Consider the following 15,604-nt stretch of genomic DNA (forward strand, 5'->3'; position numbering starts at 1 on the left):
TGGACAACTTTATTACCATCACGTCTCACAAAGTGCCAACTACAAACATGAAAAAACTTAATTAAAGACTTTGTCTAAAATATGACCCTCCGAACTTAGATCATCACTTTCAACTTGCAAAGCACTAATAACATTTAAGACATCACCTTCAATTTCTAAATTTCTGAAGCCAACATGAAGAGCAAATCGGATACTGTGAAGAAAGAATAGATTTTTATTATTTCTATGTAAATAGTTTCTATTAGGCCTCTACATTCGCTCAATTGTTGTGAAGTTAGGGATATCTATTAGGACCAGGCCAAGCGAGCTAGGGTTTTGCTGCATTGGTTAGTTAGAGTTGTTTACAATAAGGAGTCACTTGTTCTGGTGGGCTTTGTGGGCTTCGGCTCGGCTTTACATTTTATGTGTTTTTAATTACACCTTGATTTATTTGAGGATACATGTGTGGCAGGCTCAGTACGGTGACTGGTATTGATGTACACCAATTGCGATTTTAGGCAGATGTATTAGTTTAATGGGAAAAATGCACCAACAGTGTCCGGACACTGTAAGGACTGTCAAAATGATACCTGAACTTACAAAGTTATCAATATGATACCTGGACTCATTTTTTCGTATCAATATCGTACCTACGACCAAATTCCGTCACGGAACCGTTAAATTTTGCACGTGCCACGCACGTGAGTCACTTAATGACGACAAAAAGACCGATTTACCCTCAAAAGTTTTTTTTTTCTTTCTTTCTTTATTTCTTTCTTTTTTCTTTGTTTCTTTATTTTTTTTCTTTCTTTCTTCTTCTCTCTCTCCTCTCACTCTCCTTCTCTCCTCGCCAACACCACCGCAACCAACACCAGACCACGGCCTCGCCGGACCTCTCCAAGGTCTTTCTCTTCTTCTCCACTCTCCTCTCTCTCAGTTTAGACATGTCTTCTTCACAAATCCGAACTATTTTCCCAAATTACACACTGATTTTGACTTCATCTCCTGCTTCAACAGGCTATTTGTCAATCAATGATGTTCGGGTCGACCCGAATTTCTCTTTGGACAATGGGTCGATGATGATATACACCATCGATCGGTTCTTTAACTTGTCTTTCTTGGAGGCTGATGAAGCTTCGGCGCCGGCTCCGATTGCTAGAGTTTCGGGTCAGCCACACCGGTCTTTCGGGTCAGTTGCAGATCTGCTTAGGTCTGAAGGTTGTTAGATCATGGACGCGTTTCTTGATGCCCAAATGTTTGGGTTCAACCAAAATACGGCGCTGATGGTTTTCATTGCCGTCAAAGACTACTCAAGGAACAACTCCGATTACTCAGTGATTTTCAGGTAGCACGTGGTCCAGAAGCTGCTGTCGACTTTTGAAGAAGGTTTATTATCAATTCGATCAAGATAGGTGACGTCCCTGTGCTCAATGATGTTCCAGTGGCCGATCAAGACCTGTACTAGAGCTTCTTTCTGGTTGTTGATGGCCTCAATCACTTGCTGAGATCACAGCAGCAAATGGTGAGGCAAGAACAAGACCCAGTTGATCAAGAAGATGGTGGTGCTGATTTCATTGATGGGTCTGAGTAAATTAAGTTTCTTTTATCTCCATCTTGCTCTCTTAGTTCAATTTTGAGCTTTTTGTTCTGGATTTTGGCACAATTTTGTTGTTTGTTTTTCTTATCTTCTTATGAATGCAAGATTTTGTTTTGGTTTGTGTTTGGTGAGTGAATGAATGCAAGATTTTTTTTTGGTTGAACTGATTGAGAAAGTAAATGGGCTCGATGGGCGCGGCGGTGGTGTTGGTTGAACTGATCAACTGGTGTGGTCTGGTGTTGGTTGCGGTGGTGTTGGCGAGGAGAGAAGGAGAGTGAGAGGAGAGAGAGAAGAAGAAAGAAAGAAATAAAGAAAGAAAGACAAAAAGAAAGAAATAAAGAAAGAAAGAAAAGAAAAGAAAAACTTTTGAGGGTAAATCGGTCCTTTTGTCGTAATTTAACGGTTCCGTGACGGAATTTGGTCATAGGTACGATATTGATACGAAAAAATGAGTCCAGGTATCACATTGATAACTTTGTAAGTTCAGGTATCATTTTGACAGTCCTCACAGTGTCCGGACACTGTTGGTGCATTTTCAATTAGGTCAAGATCCGGTAGGTTGTAGTAATTGTTTAAAGGGAGAATTTTTTAAACAGTACCTGAACTATAGGTCACTGTGAATTAACGTTCCTCACTTTACACTAATTACATTTTGGTACCTGGACTATAAATCTCGACCCACTTTTGGTACACGCCGTCAATAACTCCGTTAGTTGGCATGTCACCTCACATATTTTGAAGGGTAAAGTTGTCACTTGACTATTCACCCATAAAAAGTTAATTTTTTTTAATAAAAAAAAATTAATGGTGCGATCTTGACCGTAGATCCACCTTTGGAAAGTCTATTTTTCTTTTAAATAAATAAAAAAAAAAAAATTCTTGCCATTGGTTTTCTGGGTCGGAAAACCATGGGTCGAAGATGAGCAGGTGAAGAGGTCTGTCACCAACCCAAACCCGCAGTGTTTTAAACCCAACCCTCAACCCTCTCTCCCATCTCTTTCTCTTCTCTCTCTCTGAGATCTCAGACGGCGATGGTTTCTGTGAACCAAGACAACGTCCCAGGGGCCACATGCACTGCTTCGTTTAAGAAATCTCAAGCGCCGGCGAAAACCGCTGATTCACAGTCGATTCTCAAAAGGTGAATCCCAAATTTCGCATACTCAATTTCTTAGGGTTTTTCTTGCTTGATTGATTGTGGGTCTTGGTTTTCAAGGTTTCTGATCTTGATTTATATGTTGCCATCGCCGCCGTGAGTTCGAGGGTCCCATCAGTTCACGGTGGTGAGGAAGAGCAGAAGCAAATTGGTGAGGATCGAGGCGGTTCCGGTGTGAAATTAGCTTACCGGCATTCTGAAATTCTAGCTCACCGAATAATTAAGGAGCTCGAGTCCTCTTCTCCTACCTCTGTGTTGATTGCTTGCTTGGATTGATTAGACTGAAATAGAAAGAAGCTTTGGGAAGGTGGTCAATGCCAGGGACAGAGACGAAGAGCTCACTCTGTTTCTTGAGATGCGGCGGCGCGACAAAGACAAGGAGAAAACTGGAACTTTATGCTACTTCCAAGCAAGAACCGCGGCGAGCTCGATCCTACTCCTCCGCTTGCTACGACGGTGTTTTGGGTTGTTAAAAGCTTCAGTCTTTTGTTACTCCCAGTTAGATTTTTTTGGTGTTGATTTTGATGATGGTTTTGTGCACAGTGAGTGAATGTGTATTGGGTTTTAGTTTTGGAAGAGTGGTTTGTGTTTTGGTGAATGTGTTATGGTGTTTTTGAATTAGTAGTGTATTTTGTGATTGGTTTGTTCAGCTCAAGTTCTTTGGCTTAGTTGAACATGAAGAACATAGGAGCATTTGATTTATGGTATTTTCTGGAGATTGTCGGTTGCTGGTTGCAGGCAGAGAGAGAGGAACGAGAAAGGGGCAGATGATGGTGAGGTGGGCGATGGAAGAGAAGAAAAGGGAGAGGTGGGTGGCTGTAGGAAGAAAGAGAAGGCATAGTGCTTGTGATGGTGATATGGTGAGAGAGAGAGAGAGAGAGAGAGAGAGAGAGAGAGAGAGAGAGAGAGAGAGAGAGAGAGAGAGAGAGAGAGAGAGAGAGAGAGAGAGAGAGAGAGAGAGAGAGAGAGAGAGAGAGAATACCAAAATACCCTTTAAAAAATGAAAAATGACATAAGGTTAACGGAGTTATTAACGACATGTACCAAAAGCGGGTCGGGATTTATAGTCCAGGTACCAAAGTGTAATTAGTATAAAGTGAGGAACGTTAATTCACAGTGACCTTTAGTTCAGGTACTGTTCGAAAAATTCTCCCTTGTTTAAATGTGGGCGGGCAAATTTAGAATGAATTATACTAGCTTTGGTGAGTAACTAACTCTGTTAGGTCGAGTAGGCAAAAAGCAGTAGTTGTTGCTTTAGAGCGCTAGCTCTGGTGATTGTACTAAGGACGTATTGAATATATATTGTCCATCAGACAAAAAGAACAAAAAAGCCACTAAGGTCAAAGCAAAGAAGACTTCACCATGAAGTGCTCCAAAGCTTCGAAGGTTTGCCTGAATTCATTACTCCTTATGATGTTGAGAGTTATGACTTATGACCCTTCTAACGGGAAGGAGCTTATGCTTATCTAGTTTGCTTTTGTTTTTTGGTCTATGCTAGCTGAAGCTCCTCTAAGAGCCTTTATAGAAGTGTTTGGTTTCATCGTATCACAATTGCGTGCTTGGCGTGTGGAGTTAATAAGTAGAATAAATTGCCTCTTGTCCCAAAAGAAGAAGTAAAAAAGTAGAATATATTGCCTACTAGACGAAGTATTTTTATTATAGCATAGACTACTCAGTGCTCAAATTGTTATTATGAAGTAGTCGCCTGTGTACTACTCTAACCCATGATCAAGGTCAATCATTTATTTAAAAAAAAAAAAGAGCCTTAGTAAAAGCTAATTAAATATTCTCATACCAATTCATTTCTTCTTTCATTCACGTTCACGTTCACGTTGTCTCTAATTTATAAATTTGTTTCATTTAAAGTAAATAAATGTAGTAAACGTGTCAGATTTAAACTGGCATCTACAATTACAACACATGCTTCGGTTAGTCTTTTATGAAGACACACGTCTGTATACTTACTTTTTTTTACTGTTTTTACCTTGTCCGTGGTATATATGAAAATGAATTAGTTAGTTACGCTACTGCCTGTCTGCCTACGTCAAAAAAAAGAAAGAAAAAAATACAGGTTACGCTACTGCATCATTGCTCTTTCTCCTCTTTTTCCAGACAGCAACACGATCACAGAGCTGGTGTGCTACCATGGGACACTTTTCAGGTGTATAATTCGATGACTCTATCTAAATTCATCTACTTACTCTGTTTCAAGCTATCATTAGGCACTCCATCTCTATTCTCTCACATACGTGATCTTACGCACATTCAGAATCAGAGGTCAAAGCAATATATATGTGATCCCCATTTGAGGGACTGGTTTTAATAGTTGAATTGTCACCACCTCTAGGTTCCTGAATTGTTTTCTTATGGGATTTCTCAATTAAAACAAATGCTTTTCACCCAAATCATGCATTGTTAGAATGAATCTCAACCAATCCAAGCATTGAGTGTCTGACACCAATGCAGGTACCCAAAAAGAAAACCTAAATACTGCACATGTACGTAGCAACTTTATATTAGATTGGAAAAAAATGTGTTTATATTAAATTACTTTCACCTGTTATACTGCAGCTACGGATGAGAATCTAGGATTCCAGTCTGGAGTTCCCATACCGGGACTGAATCCTCCATCAAATCAGTTTGGAAATGCATTTTGTGGAGCTGGGTCGGGACTCATTCGAGAGGGATTGGGTGCTTATGGGAAGAGAATTTGTGGATCAAGTTCACAGTATGTGCAAAGCAATGTAAGTAGCACTAATCTGAAACTGAGGACTGAACTATGAATCAATTGTAAATCAACTCCAGTTTCTATGATGATCAGCCTAGAATGCAAGTATGAATGAATATCTTTCTTGCTATTGTCTTAAGACTTTGCTATTTTGGATGTGACACACCTGGAAGCCTTTTTTGGGGCAACTTTAATCCAGTTGTGATGATGTTGAAGTTGCCCCAAAAAAGGCACGATCCGCCATACAATTCAATGTATTTAGAAAAATGGCATGATCCATTGTTTTCTTGCTTCAAGTTCTATCACTTCTTTACCATGTACTCTCAAATGAGCAGATAATTAAGTGCTTCTCGGATCCTCAATACTACTTCCAAGTGAATGCGCACTATGTCAGGAACAAACTGAAGATAATTCTATTTCCATTTCTTCACAGGGTATGTAGAAGTCTGAAGTTGAGAGGATGCTTATGAAGTCCAAAAAAATTCAAATTCATGATAAATTTTAACAACATTGTTTACATTCTATGTCTCCTTTGCTTTAGGGACACTGGACCAGGATAACAGAGCCAATTGGAGGCAGGCTTTCCTATAATCCTCCAATTAATGACATAAATGCTCCAGATTTATACATTCCATTCATGACATTTGCAACATACTTGGTTCTTGCTGGCATCTCTCTCGGCCTTTCTGGGAAGTAAGTCTCAGACATCCTCTAAATCAAATTTCTAAGCAGCATCCTATTAAGTTTTCCTTCAAAAATGACCCATTGCCTCACTTAAGATCCTTTCATACAATAGTATCATGAAATAGTTTCAACATTTTTAATTTCTATTCCATGCCAGATTTAGTCCAGAAGCCTTAAATTGGCAGTTTGTGAAAGGAATGGCAAGCTGGTTATTCCAAGCAATGTTGTTGAAGGCATCATTGACTTCGCTAGGCGGTGGAGAGGCACCATTGTTGGACATGATAGCATATGCTGGGTATACATTCACGGGGCTGTGTGTGGCTGTTGTAGGGAGAATTACATTAAGCTATGCGTACTACTTGATAGTCATATGGACATCCATGTGCTCAGGCATCTTCTTGGCTAAGACGATTAAGCTAACTTTGTATGCCGAGGCTAGGAGTTACGATGTCACCATCCATAACTATCTCTTGCTTGGTATTGCATTTTCTCCATTCCCATTCATCTTCTGCCTGAGCAACCCTACCGGGAATTGGATTTCCTGAATCAGCTCTGTGCATATACAGAACTCATTGCTCAGATACTTGTGGTAGCAAGCATACTAGATCTTCCAGTTCGATTAAACATCGTCCGCGCATGACTAGGACTTGGATCTTTCAAGCTTGGTTGTGGGATTTAGGATTTCTAGCTCTGCCATGCTTATCTAATTTCTAGTATTATCGTAGAGCTAGATTGGTGACTCAATTTTTGCAGCCTCATTGAACTTTATAGTAATACAAGTTCATGAATTTCTTGTGTTTCAGTGTTTCTATGCTTAGCATTTTTTTATTCTATCAGTGTTGTAACACTTTACTTTTACTTGGTTCTTACTACCATCAGTAAATCGCAGTCATTGGGATTGCATTTCAAGCATTACAAGACTTATATTGTGAGTGCATTTCCCACAACTTACAACTTGGTTGTGAAGTTTTTAGCTTGTAAATTTGTGAATCACATTCTCTCAAAACATAATCACATTTTCGGTGTTTATTATGCTTTTCCTTATTGATCATACTATTTGTAGACTTAGGTATTGTTTACTGACATGGAATGAGAATAAGAAAGAGAATAATCACTTTCAATCCTCATTAATTTTATGTTTACTAACTTAAAAGAGAACTAAAATCATATGTGGCTAATACAAAACTGAGGAATGACTCATTTTGTGTCATTTTATTTTATTTTTTTTAAATCTTCATCCCATAATGTTAGTGAGATTTGAACTTGTAACCTCCACAGTATCGGCTATTCCTAACGGGCCACAGTTCACCACTTCAGCTGACATTGTGTTTCTCATTAACCATATTCTTGGCAAACTGTATATAGCCTTGGCATAACTTGAGGCACGTCTATGCAAAGTGGGTTGTGCCACTCTTCACATTATTGGCCGCCAATAATATGAGTTGCTCAACCACGGTGGCTATAGGGAACTCAGTATTCCCGCCAAATTCAAACTCAAAACCCAGAAATTCCCAAAACCGGAGAGAAGTCATCTCCCTGTTGCAGAAATGCAAACACTATCAGATCCCACAAATACATGCTAAAATAATAAGAAATGGCCAGGACCAAGACCCATTCGTCGTCTTCGAGCTTCTTCGTCTCTGCTCCAACCTCAACTCCATTGACTATGCCTCCAAGGTTTTCCGACGCACCCAATCCCCAAACGTGTATCTCTACACTGCTCTCATTGACGGGTTTGTGTCGTCTGGCTATTACCTTGATGGGATTCGTCTTTACTGTCAAATGGTCAATGCGTTTATATTTCCGGACAAATATGCCATCACTTCTGTGTTGAAAGCTTGTGGCTTTGGGTTGGCTTTGGAGGAGGGTAGAGAAGTCCATGCCCAGGCTTTGAAGCTTGGGTTGTCCTCGAATAGATCAATACGGATGAAGCTGATGGGTCTTTATGGGAAGTGTGGTGAATTTGAGAGTGCACGCCAGGGGAGATGCAGTTGCGGCAACCGTCATGATAACTTGTTATGCTGATTATGGACTGGTTGAGGAGGCGAGTGGTGTTTTTAACCGGCTCAGGGAAAAGGATACGGTTTGCTGGACCGCGATGATTGATGGGTTGGTTAAGAATGGAGAGATGAATAGGGCTTTGGAGGTGTTTAGGGAGATGCAGAGGAAGAATGTGAGGCCTAATGAAGTTACATTGGTTTGTGTTCTATCTGCTTGTTCGCATTTGGGAGCTTTGGAGCTCGGACGATGGGTTTGCTCGTATATAGATAAGAATAACATTGAATGCAATTACATTGTGGGTGGTGCTCTGATTAATATGTATTCGAGGTGTGGTGATATTGATGGGGCAGTAGAAGTGTTTAGCAGGATGAGAGAGAGAGATGTCAGTACCTATAATTCCATGATTGAGGGGCTTGCTATGCATGGGAAGAGCACCATGGCTATTGAAATGTTCCGGGAAATGATGAAACGAGGACTTAAGCCAAATAGCATTACTTTTGTTGAAGTATTAAATGCATGTAGCCATGGGGGTTTGGTGGAGTTGGGGTTTGAGATATTTCATTCCATGACTAACAGTCACGGCATTCAACCGCAAATAGAACACTATGGATGCATGGTTGATCTTCTAGCTCGTGCAGGACGGATTGAAGATGCGTATAGTTTCATTGAAAGGATGAAAATGGCACCAGATCATATCATGTTGGGGGCTTTGCTAAGTGCTTTTAAAATCCACGGAAACCTCGAATTAGGAGAAAGGGTAGCTGAAATGTTGGTAAACTGTGATGATGCAGATTCAGGGACTTTCGTTTTGCTGTCAAATGTGTATGCTGCATCAGGGAAGTGGAAAGAGGCTGCACGAGTCAGAGCTTTGACCAAGGAAGCTGGAACTCCAAAGGAGCCTGGTTGTAGTTTAATTGAAGTGAACAATGAGATCCATGAGTTCCTTTTGGGAGACATTAGACACCCACAGAAAGAAAATATCTACAGAAAGTTAAGAGGAGCTAAACCCTGTGTTAAAAAGGGAAGGATACTCGCCGGCGACAGAGGTAGTTTTGCATGATATTGGGGAAAGGCAAAAGGAATGGGCTCTAGCAATACATAGTGAGAGGCTTGCCAAATGCTACGGACTAATCTCTACCAAACTGTGTACCACTTTAAGGATTGTGAAAAATTTGAGGGTTTGCAATGACTGCCACTCAATGATCAAGTTGATAGCTAAGATTACTAAGAGAAAGATAATAATGAGGGATCGCCATAGGTTCCATCATTTCGAGAATGGAGCTTGTTCTTGAAAGAAAAAAAATATTTCAAATATCTAACAGCTATGTGAAAGTATATTTTGTTTGTTTACCCTGCTCTTTCTTTTCTTTTCTTTGGTCTCGATAATTAGATTTCCACCAAAATAATATTTGAATTAATAGCAATGATATACAAGGCAAACAAAAATAAATGTGCCAGCTTGAGTAAGCTTATTCCTCAGGTTTGAAAAATGAAAATGGTCTCATATGACTCAGCAAAATGATAAACTGAGCTTCAGTTCCATTATAAGGAACATGTTGCATTACACATAACCTCAAAGACAGATAATTTATCACAAAGTTACAAGCATCACAGAACACAAGTCCTAAAAAGCTAAAACCAATTACAATAAAAGTTAAGATGCATCTCTATCTGGGATGAGCTAAATAGCTAATATGCATTAACGCTTTTTTCTGTTTTGGACTTTGAGGCTTCAGAACCTGGGTGTAGCTAACATGACTTTGGCTTGTGAAGAAATACAACATTGATGCTACTGGAAATCAAAAAGTAACCACAAAAGAATGTAGAAACCCCACAGCATTCTTATAAAGTCTCTTTACCTTGTCTTGTGTTTCTTTGACTTCTTGATATACTGGTCATTATTGAAAGAAAATGCTTCGGTACCGATTGAACTAGGCTTAACTTTGGTATTAAGCCCTTGAATAACTGTCGTACTGGGTTCTTGCATAACTGACTCCCCCTCATTTTCTCTTCTCCTCTTATTACTCCTACAAATTCTTTTAACAATTAGAATGCAGAATCCACTTGGTACTTTTTTTTCCCTCAATGAAAAGTTTAAGGAAAAAAAACAAACAAACAAACAAACAATGAACTCTTTCAACTTATAGAATTCCAAGGTTGGTAAAAACCTGTCTGTAAGTCCATCATCTTCCATATCTTTATCTAAAAAGCGAATGCTCCCTGTGTGAGCTGGACGCAAAGAACCATATATGTGCAGTGTCTCCACATCCAAACTGCAAAGGTGAAATAGTATCATGAACATATGTGCAGGCACTAACAATCATTAAAAATTCAAAAAAGGTAGCCAAAGTGGTGAGGGAAGATGAAGATTAGACTAAGTCAACTATTCAAACCCTCCCAATATTTCATCAAATCTAACATCTACACACAATCATTTAACATTACTTTTACTTGATTATTAATTAAAAAAGTAAGATTACCACCCCCCCCCCAAAAAAAAAAAAAAAACAGAAAAACACCAAACACCACCACCTACCTCCTCTTCAAAAAAAAAACCCAGAGTAACTAACACATACCAGAAATGCTTGTGAATTTTGCTTTAATGTTGGTAGCACCTAAACGTTTATATGCAGAACAAATACCCAATGGCAATTCGCCTACTTTAGCTCTAAAACTGCCACATGTAAATCAGTTTAAAATATGAAATATCGATTTCAAAAGGCCTGACCCAGATACCCATAGCATATTCTCCGGTAACCATTAACATTCCTCCATCAGATGAAGATGACACCGCCAGATATATACAGCTATGTTTGTATTTGATAATAAAGAAGCAAAAGTAAATGTACGTCACCTGTTGACTGAAAGTCGTATCATGCTTCCAACTTTTATCACATGCCGCTTCTGATATCTGCTAATATATACTTGCTTGCCACGTTTCTAAGGAGTATTGACATATCAGAGAGGCCAAATGAATTTGTGTAGTTAAGAAGATAAACACTGAACACAGTAATGAAGAAATCCTCTTACATATTTATACTTAAACTCTTCGCGAATATCTTCGTCTTTTATGAAGGCACATGAAAAGCCAAGAACAATGACAGATATGGATCCTCGTGTGACTTTCACCACCTTCCCTTCTGAAGTTACATCACATTACAAAACAATCAGTAATAATGCTAATATCAATAGTAGTAAGTTCAATGAACAGTGCAGCGCGTGTGTGCCAGATACAATAACAAGATGCTGAAAAAGATGTCTTTTTTTTTTTTTTTCTTTCTCTTAATGACAGTACAAATCAATTTCAGACTTAAGAACTCAAAGTATTACTCTCAAAGGAACAAACTTTTGTATCTATGTTGCTGCATTAGTCAACATAAAGGACAAGAAATACTACCTACAAGCATATTTGGCTTTGGAGAGAAAAGTAACAGCGTCGCTCTTATGCTCACAGTAAAATAAGGATGAACCCCATTCAGAATCTTTGCATCCTTGGATGAAATGTCAAACTTATAAGCAACTAAGACACCATCCAAATTATCATCAAACCTGTATTGGACACCAGAGAAAGACTGTTAAATGCAAAAATACTTGGCAGCTACTACATTGTCCAAGATTAACTGTAATCATCATAATACGTAACACTCAGATATTCCAACAAGGGCCATAAATGGGCTGATAGAGTTATACAAGAGCCAACTGATGAATTCAGTGGATTACCGAAGTAATGCTCACTAATTTTTGTACCTTGCAGCCTCTAAAGCAACAGAAAGCGGATATCTTTAACTGAAAAAATACTTATTTGTTGCAAAGAGACCAAACCAGGGCTATATCTACAGTGGAAACACTGACAAATTTTTGTTCATTGCAAGGAAATTTTTCATTTTTCCAAAAAATTGGCAAACCTCCCTAAAACCAAATAAAGGAAAAACCTTTGCTTCTCCACATGAATAATTTATCGTTTTTTCTGCAAACAGTCTCCAAAATCTCATTGTTTTCATGAAATTCAACTAAACCAACTTAGCCAATACAGAAAGCAAGGATCTTTATGAGCAATTTAAGTAAGCAACAGTTAAACCAACCATACAAATATGACCAAGATTACAAAAATTTAGAACAATCAAAGTTCGCATAAACAAAAGAAAAGTGTGATGGAGAAGTACTTGAAAATCATGGAGCTCAGCTGGTGATGAATTGCTCCGTCGACGTCGCCGCTCTTCGATGGGTGCAAAAACACTTTCATATTGGTATCGGAAACCTTCAAGCCCTCCATTACCGGAGCCAGGGTTTTACAACGGCAGAGCCCTAAAACCCTAGCCTGGCAACACTTTTTGCTAGTTGACTGCGGTCACAGTTGCTCAGGGTTCTGTTGTCCACGAACAAGACATTGATTCTCCCTCTTTGAATTGGAAGGGTTTTAGACGCCAACGTTGTTAAACATATTTGGGTTGGGCCGTGAACCGGGTAGGGGCAGACTAAAATAAAAAGCCCTAACCCAGCGGGTCGGTTCCCGTCCGACATTAAACGTTGTCGTTCCTTAGGTTCAGTCCCCGTGCCCCCAAATTAAATACATGACTCTTCATTTAGTTGTTGCCAAAATTGTTCATGATATTTTGAAGAGATGATATTTTTATAGAATAACTACCGTTCAAATTATGAAAAATATAAGTTTATAATTTTATAAGTTCATAATTCATAATTGTGTTAGTGTCGGCAGATCAAAGCACAAATATTGTAAGTAATAAAAATTCAATAAGAAGAGAAGAAGACATCGACTTCACAACAAAGATAATCGACGATTCTTATTGAACCATGTCATTGACTCTTGGTAAAACTGTTTTGAGTTTGTTTCAACTTTCCATGGAGACTTGGTTTGTTTAGTCAGTGATCCTATCATTCCTTGGTTTGTTTAGTCAGTGATCCTATCATTTCTAAGGTTGTCTTGACAAGGTTTTGGACTAGTAGCCTCATCTTCCGTAGAGTATACTACTTCTCTCTATGTCTCTCAACTCTTTTTGCCACTTGTATAAAAGCATTGTAGATTGCGTGATTGAAATTTGGGTCTGGGGCATGGAAACTTTGACGCATGTCTAAGAACAACAAATAATATCTGAGGTCAATGAGAAGGATTTTTGGGCAAGAGGCCATGGAAAATTTGTTATCCCTGATTGAATGCCAGTTTTAAGCTACCAGTCAATCAAATTAGCTAGTAGCTACCTTCTTTCTAATCATGGCTTTGTTTACTCGAGAATCACATGTTTGCTTTCTCCCTGTTGCTTTCTTCCGAGTTCTTTCCTATACCTGGATAGATAATGAGATGGAATGTGGAGTAATTGAAGGCATTCTCGTAGCTATGCGATCCTTCGCGAGTGAGGAAGAAGATGATTCACACTTGTGAATAGGTGGGTGGTGTGTGTGTTTGTTGGTCTGTTTTTTTTTTTTTTTTTTTTTTTTTTTTTTTTTGAGTTAAAATAGATTTCATTAGAAGAAAAATCAGAACAGCACTTACATGATATCTCTAATCTATAGAAACTTTATATCATTCACCTATAATGATGCTCAATTATTTCAAGCCGACATGAATATATAAAGTCATTCCACACAAGATAAAATTTCTTGAATATATTTTATTCAATGCACTCAATTATAGTATATGAGAAAATTTCATGACTTCATGTAAACAAAAATCTCACAATATATAAGCTAAGCTAAGCTAGCCATCTACCTCCTTTTTCAGACATCCTCTTCGGAACCTATATATATAGTTTCAGAGTGCAACTTTTTACGATTGTACATTCATCCGAATAGGTAAACTCGTTCTTCTACAATTTTTCTGAGAAATGGTTATCTGGCAGTGCTGTTTTATGCTTATAAAAAAAAAGTAGTTTGAACCCAAGCGTTTTTTTTTTGGTGAACAGTTTAAAACTTCGAACCCAAGATTGATATTTTTTTAAGCCAAACACTCAACGTCGTTTTCTGAGATTTTTTCAATGTCTTTATTGCATCTTGTTTAGGTTAGGACAATAAATTGAAACAACCTTACCCTTTTCAATGTCTTTTACTCCCTCACCCACCTCACACAAAAAAAAAAAAAAAAAAAAAAAAAAAAGAGAATCTGGGAACTTTAAAACCATCTCAAAAGGCACAACATAAATCCACAGTATCAGACCACAACAACAAAAGCAAAGCATCTTCTTTTGCCTCCACTTTCCTTCTCTATCTCCCCCAGAAATAAACACAAAAACCCTTCCCAGCAAACAAAAATAAAAAACAGTACCAGAAAATCACTGTCGCCAACAACCCCAAACCCCTCTAGCTCCTTTTATTACAAGAAGCAGAGAAACCCAAGTGCAACGTCACAATTTCAGACGACGTATCATGGATGAGTACTATTACACACAAAGCCTCATCTCATTTTTCATTTCTGGGTTTCAGCCACAACCTCCAAACCCACAAAATTGACCATCTTCTTGTCTCTGTTCGTTGATTTTTTCAGATCTGACGAGTACCCTAAAGAGCATTACGGCGGCCAAACATCCATGTCGTCCTCATCAACCACAAGCGTCCACGTCACCGCCCTGGACGGCCTGGTCAACGTCAACTCCCTCTTCACCATCGCAGTCTTCGTGGGCCTGTCCCTGACCGTACCGGGACAAAGGAGCCTCGAGGACCGGACAGCCTGCGACGCCAGCAATGACGTGGCGAAGAAGCTTCTGGTGTTCGAGGTTGTCTCCTTCAGCTTCTTCCTCTTCTCGTCTCTGGTCGCCCAGGGCCTCAAGCTCGCCATCAACTTGCTTAACAGCAAGGAAGTCGACGAGGCCTTCCGGGCCCACATCAACCTCAAGGTGCTGAGGTTCGGGATGTTGGGGTCGGCCTTCGGATCCGTCATGGGTTGCATCTTTCTCATGTTGTCGATGGTCAATGTGATCCAGATCCGGTTGGGGATGTTGTCGTGTGGGAGCAAATCTACTGTCCACTCTGTTGCGGCTCTTATCGTTTTAGTCTCTACGGCGCTCTTGGTCTATCTCTCTACTGCTATCTATGCTTTTCTTCACTAGCAAAACCCCAGTTTCTTGTTCAATTTTCATAAATTTGTATACCCAGTTCAGGGTTTATGGGTTCTACATAATTTGGATTGGTCAGACCAAACAGAGTACTATTCTGTGTCCTTTTTTTTTTTTTTTTTTTTTTTGGAGTGTAGAACACTATTCGTGCTATTATTTTCTGGGGCAGAAGTACTACAACTTGCAAGAATGCATTACGCTCAAGGCAGAAAAACCTAGAAGCAAAGAAATAAGTTGTCGACACGTAAATCTATCTATGGAAGAGCCAAGAGGATAAGAGCAACAGCAATGGGATTGTGAAGCTGAGGCGTGATGGCATCGAGGGTCAGGGATGGTGTGCTCCAACATATTTGGAACCCTTCGGATTCTCCGGCACCTTAATTGGCTAGAGAACAATT

The 15,604-nt window shown here is 39.2% G+C and overlaps 4 protein-coding genes across 4 annotated transcripts; 3 read left to right on the forward strand and 1 right to left on the reverse strand.

Moving 5' to 3' along the window:
- Nucleotides 1–4,773: 4,773 nt before the first annotated feature.
- On the forward strand, nucleotides 4,774–7,081 carry LOC133741117 (uncharacterized). Its single transcript, XM_062169064.1, has 5 exons — nucleotides 4,774–4,890; nucleotides 5,301–5,473; nucleotides 5,793–5,891; nucleotides 5,999–6,150; nucleotides 6,299–7,081. The coding sequence occupies exons 1-5, from the start codon at nucleotides 4,875–4,877 to the stop codon at nucleotides 6,684–6,686; spliced, it is 828 nt and encodes a 275-aa protein (XP_062025048.1). The 5' UTR covers nucleotides 4,774–4,874; the 3' UTR covers nucleotides 6,687–7,081.
- A 497-nt stretch (nucleotides 7,082–7,578) lies between these two features.
- LOC133735474 (putative pentatricopeptide repeat-containing protein At5g59200, chloroplastic) lies at nucleotides 7,579–9,434 on the forward strand. Its single transcript, XM_062162878.1, is given in 3 exon segments — nucleotides 7,579–8,120; nucleotides 8,122–9,136; nucleotides 9,138–9,434. Coding segments are annotated over 3 exon segments (1,854 nt in total).
- Nucleotides 9,435–9,643: 209 nt separating this feature from the next.
- Nucleotides 9,644–12,547, reverse strand: LOC133738840 (uncharacterized). Its single transcript, XM_062166512.1, has 6 exons — nucleotides 12,306–12,547; nucleotides 11,540–11,691; nucleotides 11,173–11,282; nucleotides 10,997–11,082; nucleotides 10,311–10,415; nucleotides 9,644–10,169 (listed from the first exon to the last, which is right to left on the reverse strand). The coding sequence occupies exons 1-6, from the start codon at nucleotides 12,413–12,415 to the stop codon at nucleotides 9,998–10,000; spliced, it is 735 nt and encodes a 244-aa protein (XP_062022496.1). The 5' UTR covers nucleotides 12,416–12,547; the 3' UTR covers nucleotides 9,644–9,997.
- Nucleotides 12,548–14,276: 1,729 nt separating this feature from the next.
- Nucleotides 14,277–15,311, forward strand: LOC133738724 (uncharacterized). Its single transcript, XM_062166309.1, has 2 exons — nucleotides 14,277–14,528; nucleotides 14,639–15,311. Exons 1-2 carry the CDS (start codon nucleotides 14,521–14,523, stop codon nucleotides 15,198–15,200), a joined length of 570 nt encoding a protein of 189 aa, XP_062022293.1. The 5' UTR covers nucleotides 14,277–14,520; the 3' UTR covers nucleotides 15,201–15,311.
- The last annotated feature ends 293 nt before the right edge of the window (nucleotides 15,312–15,604 follow it).

Source organism: Rosa rugosa, chromosome 3 (assembly GCF_958449725.1).
Source record: "Rosa rugosa chromosome 3, drRosRugo1.1, whole genome shotgun sequence".
Lineage (NCBI taxonomy): Eukaryota > Viridiplantae > Streptophyta > Magnoliopsida > Rosales > Rosaceae > Rosa > Rosa rugosa.

Coding starts and splice junctions, on each gene's coding strand:
- LOC133741117 (XM_062169064.1), top strand. Junction 5,892..5,998: donor TATTTCCATTTCTTCACAGG/GTATGTAGAAGT, acceptor CCTTTGCTTTAG/GGACACTGGACCAGGATAAC. Junction 6,151..6,298: donor TCTCTCGGCCTTTCTGGGAA/GTAAGTCTCAGA, acceptor ATTCCATGCCAG/ATTTAGTCCAGAAGCCTTAA.
- LOC133738840 (XM_062166512.1), bottom strand. CDS start 12,415: ATGGAGGGCTTGAAGGTTTCCGATACCAATATGAAAGTGTTTTTGCAC. Junction 11,083..11,172: donor AAGAGTTTAAGTATAAATAT/GTAAGAGGATTT, acceptor AATACTCCTTAG/AAACGTGGCAAGCAAGTATA. Junction 10,170..10,310: donor GATGATGGACTTACAGACAG/GTTTTTACCAAC, acceptor AAGAATTTGTAG/GAGTAATAAGAGGAGAAGAG.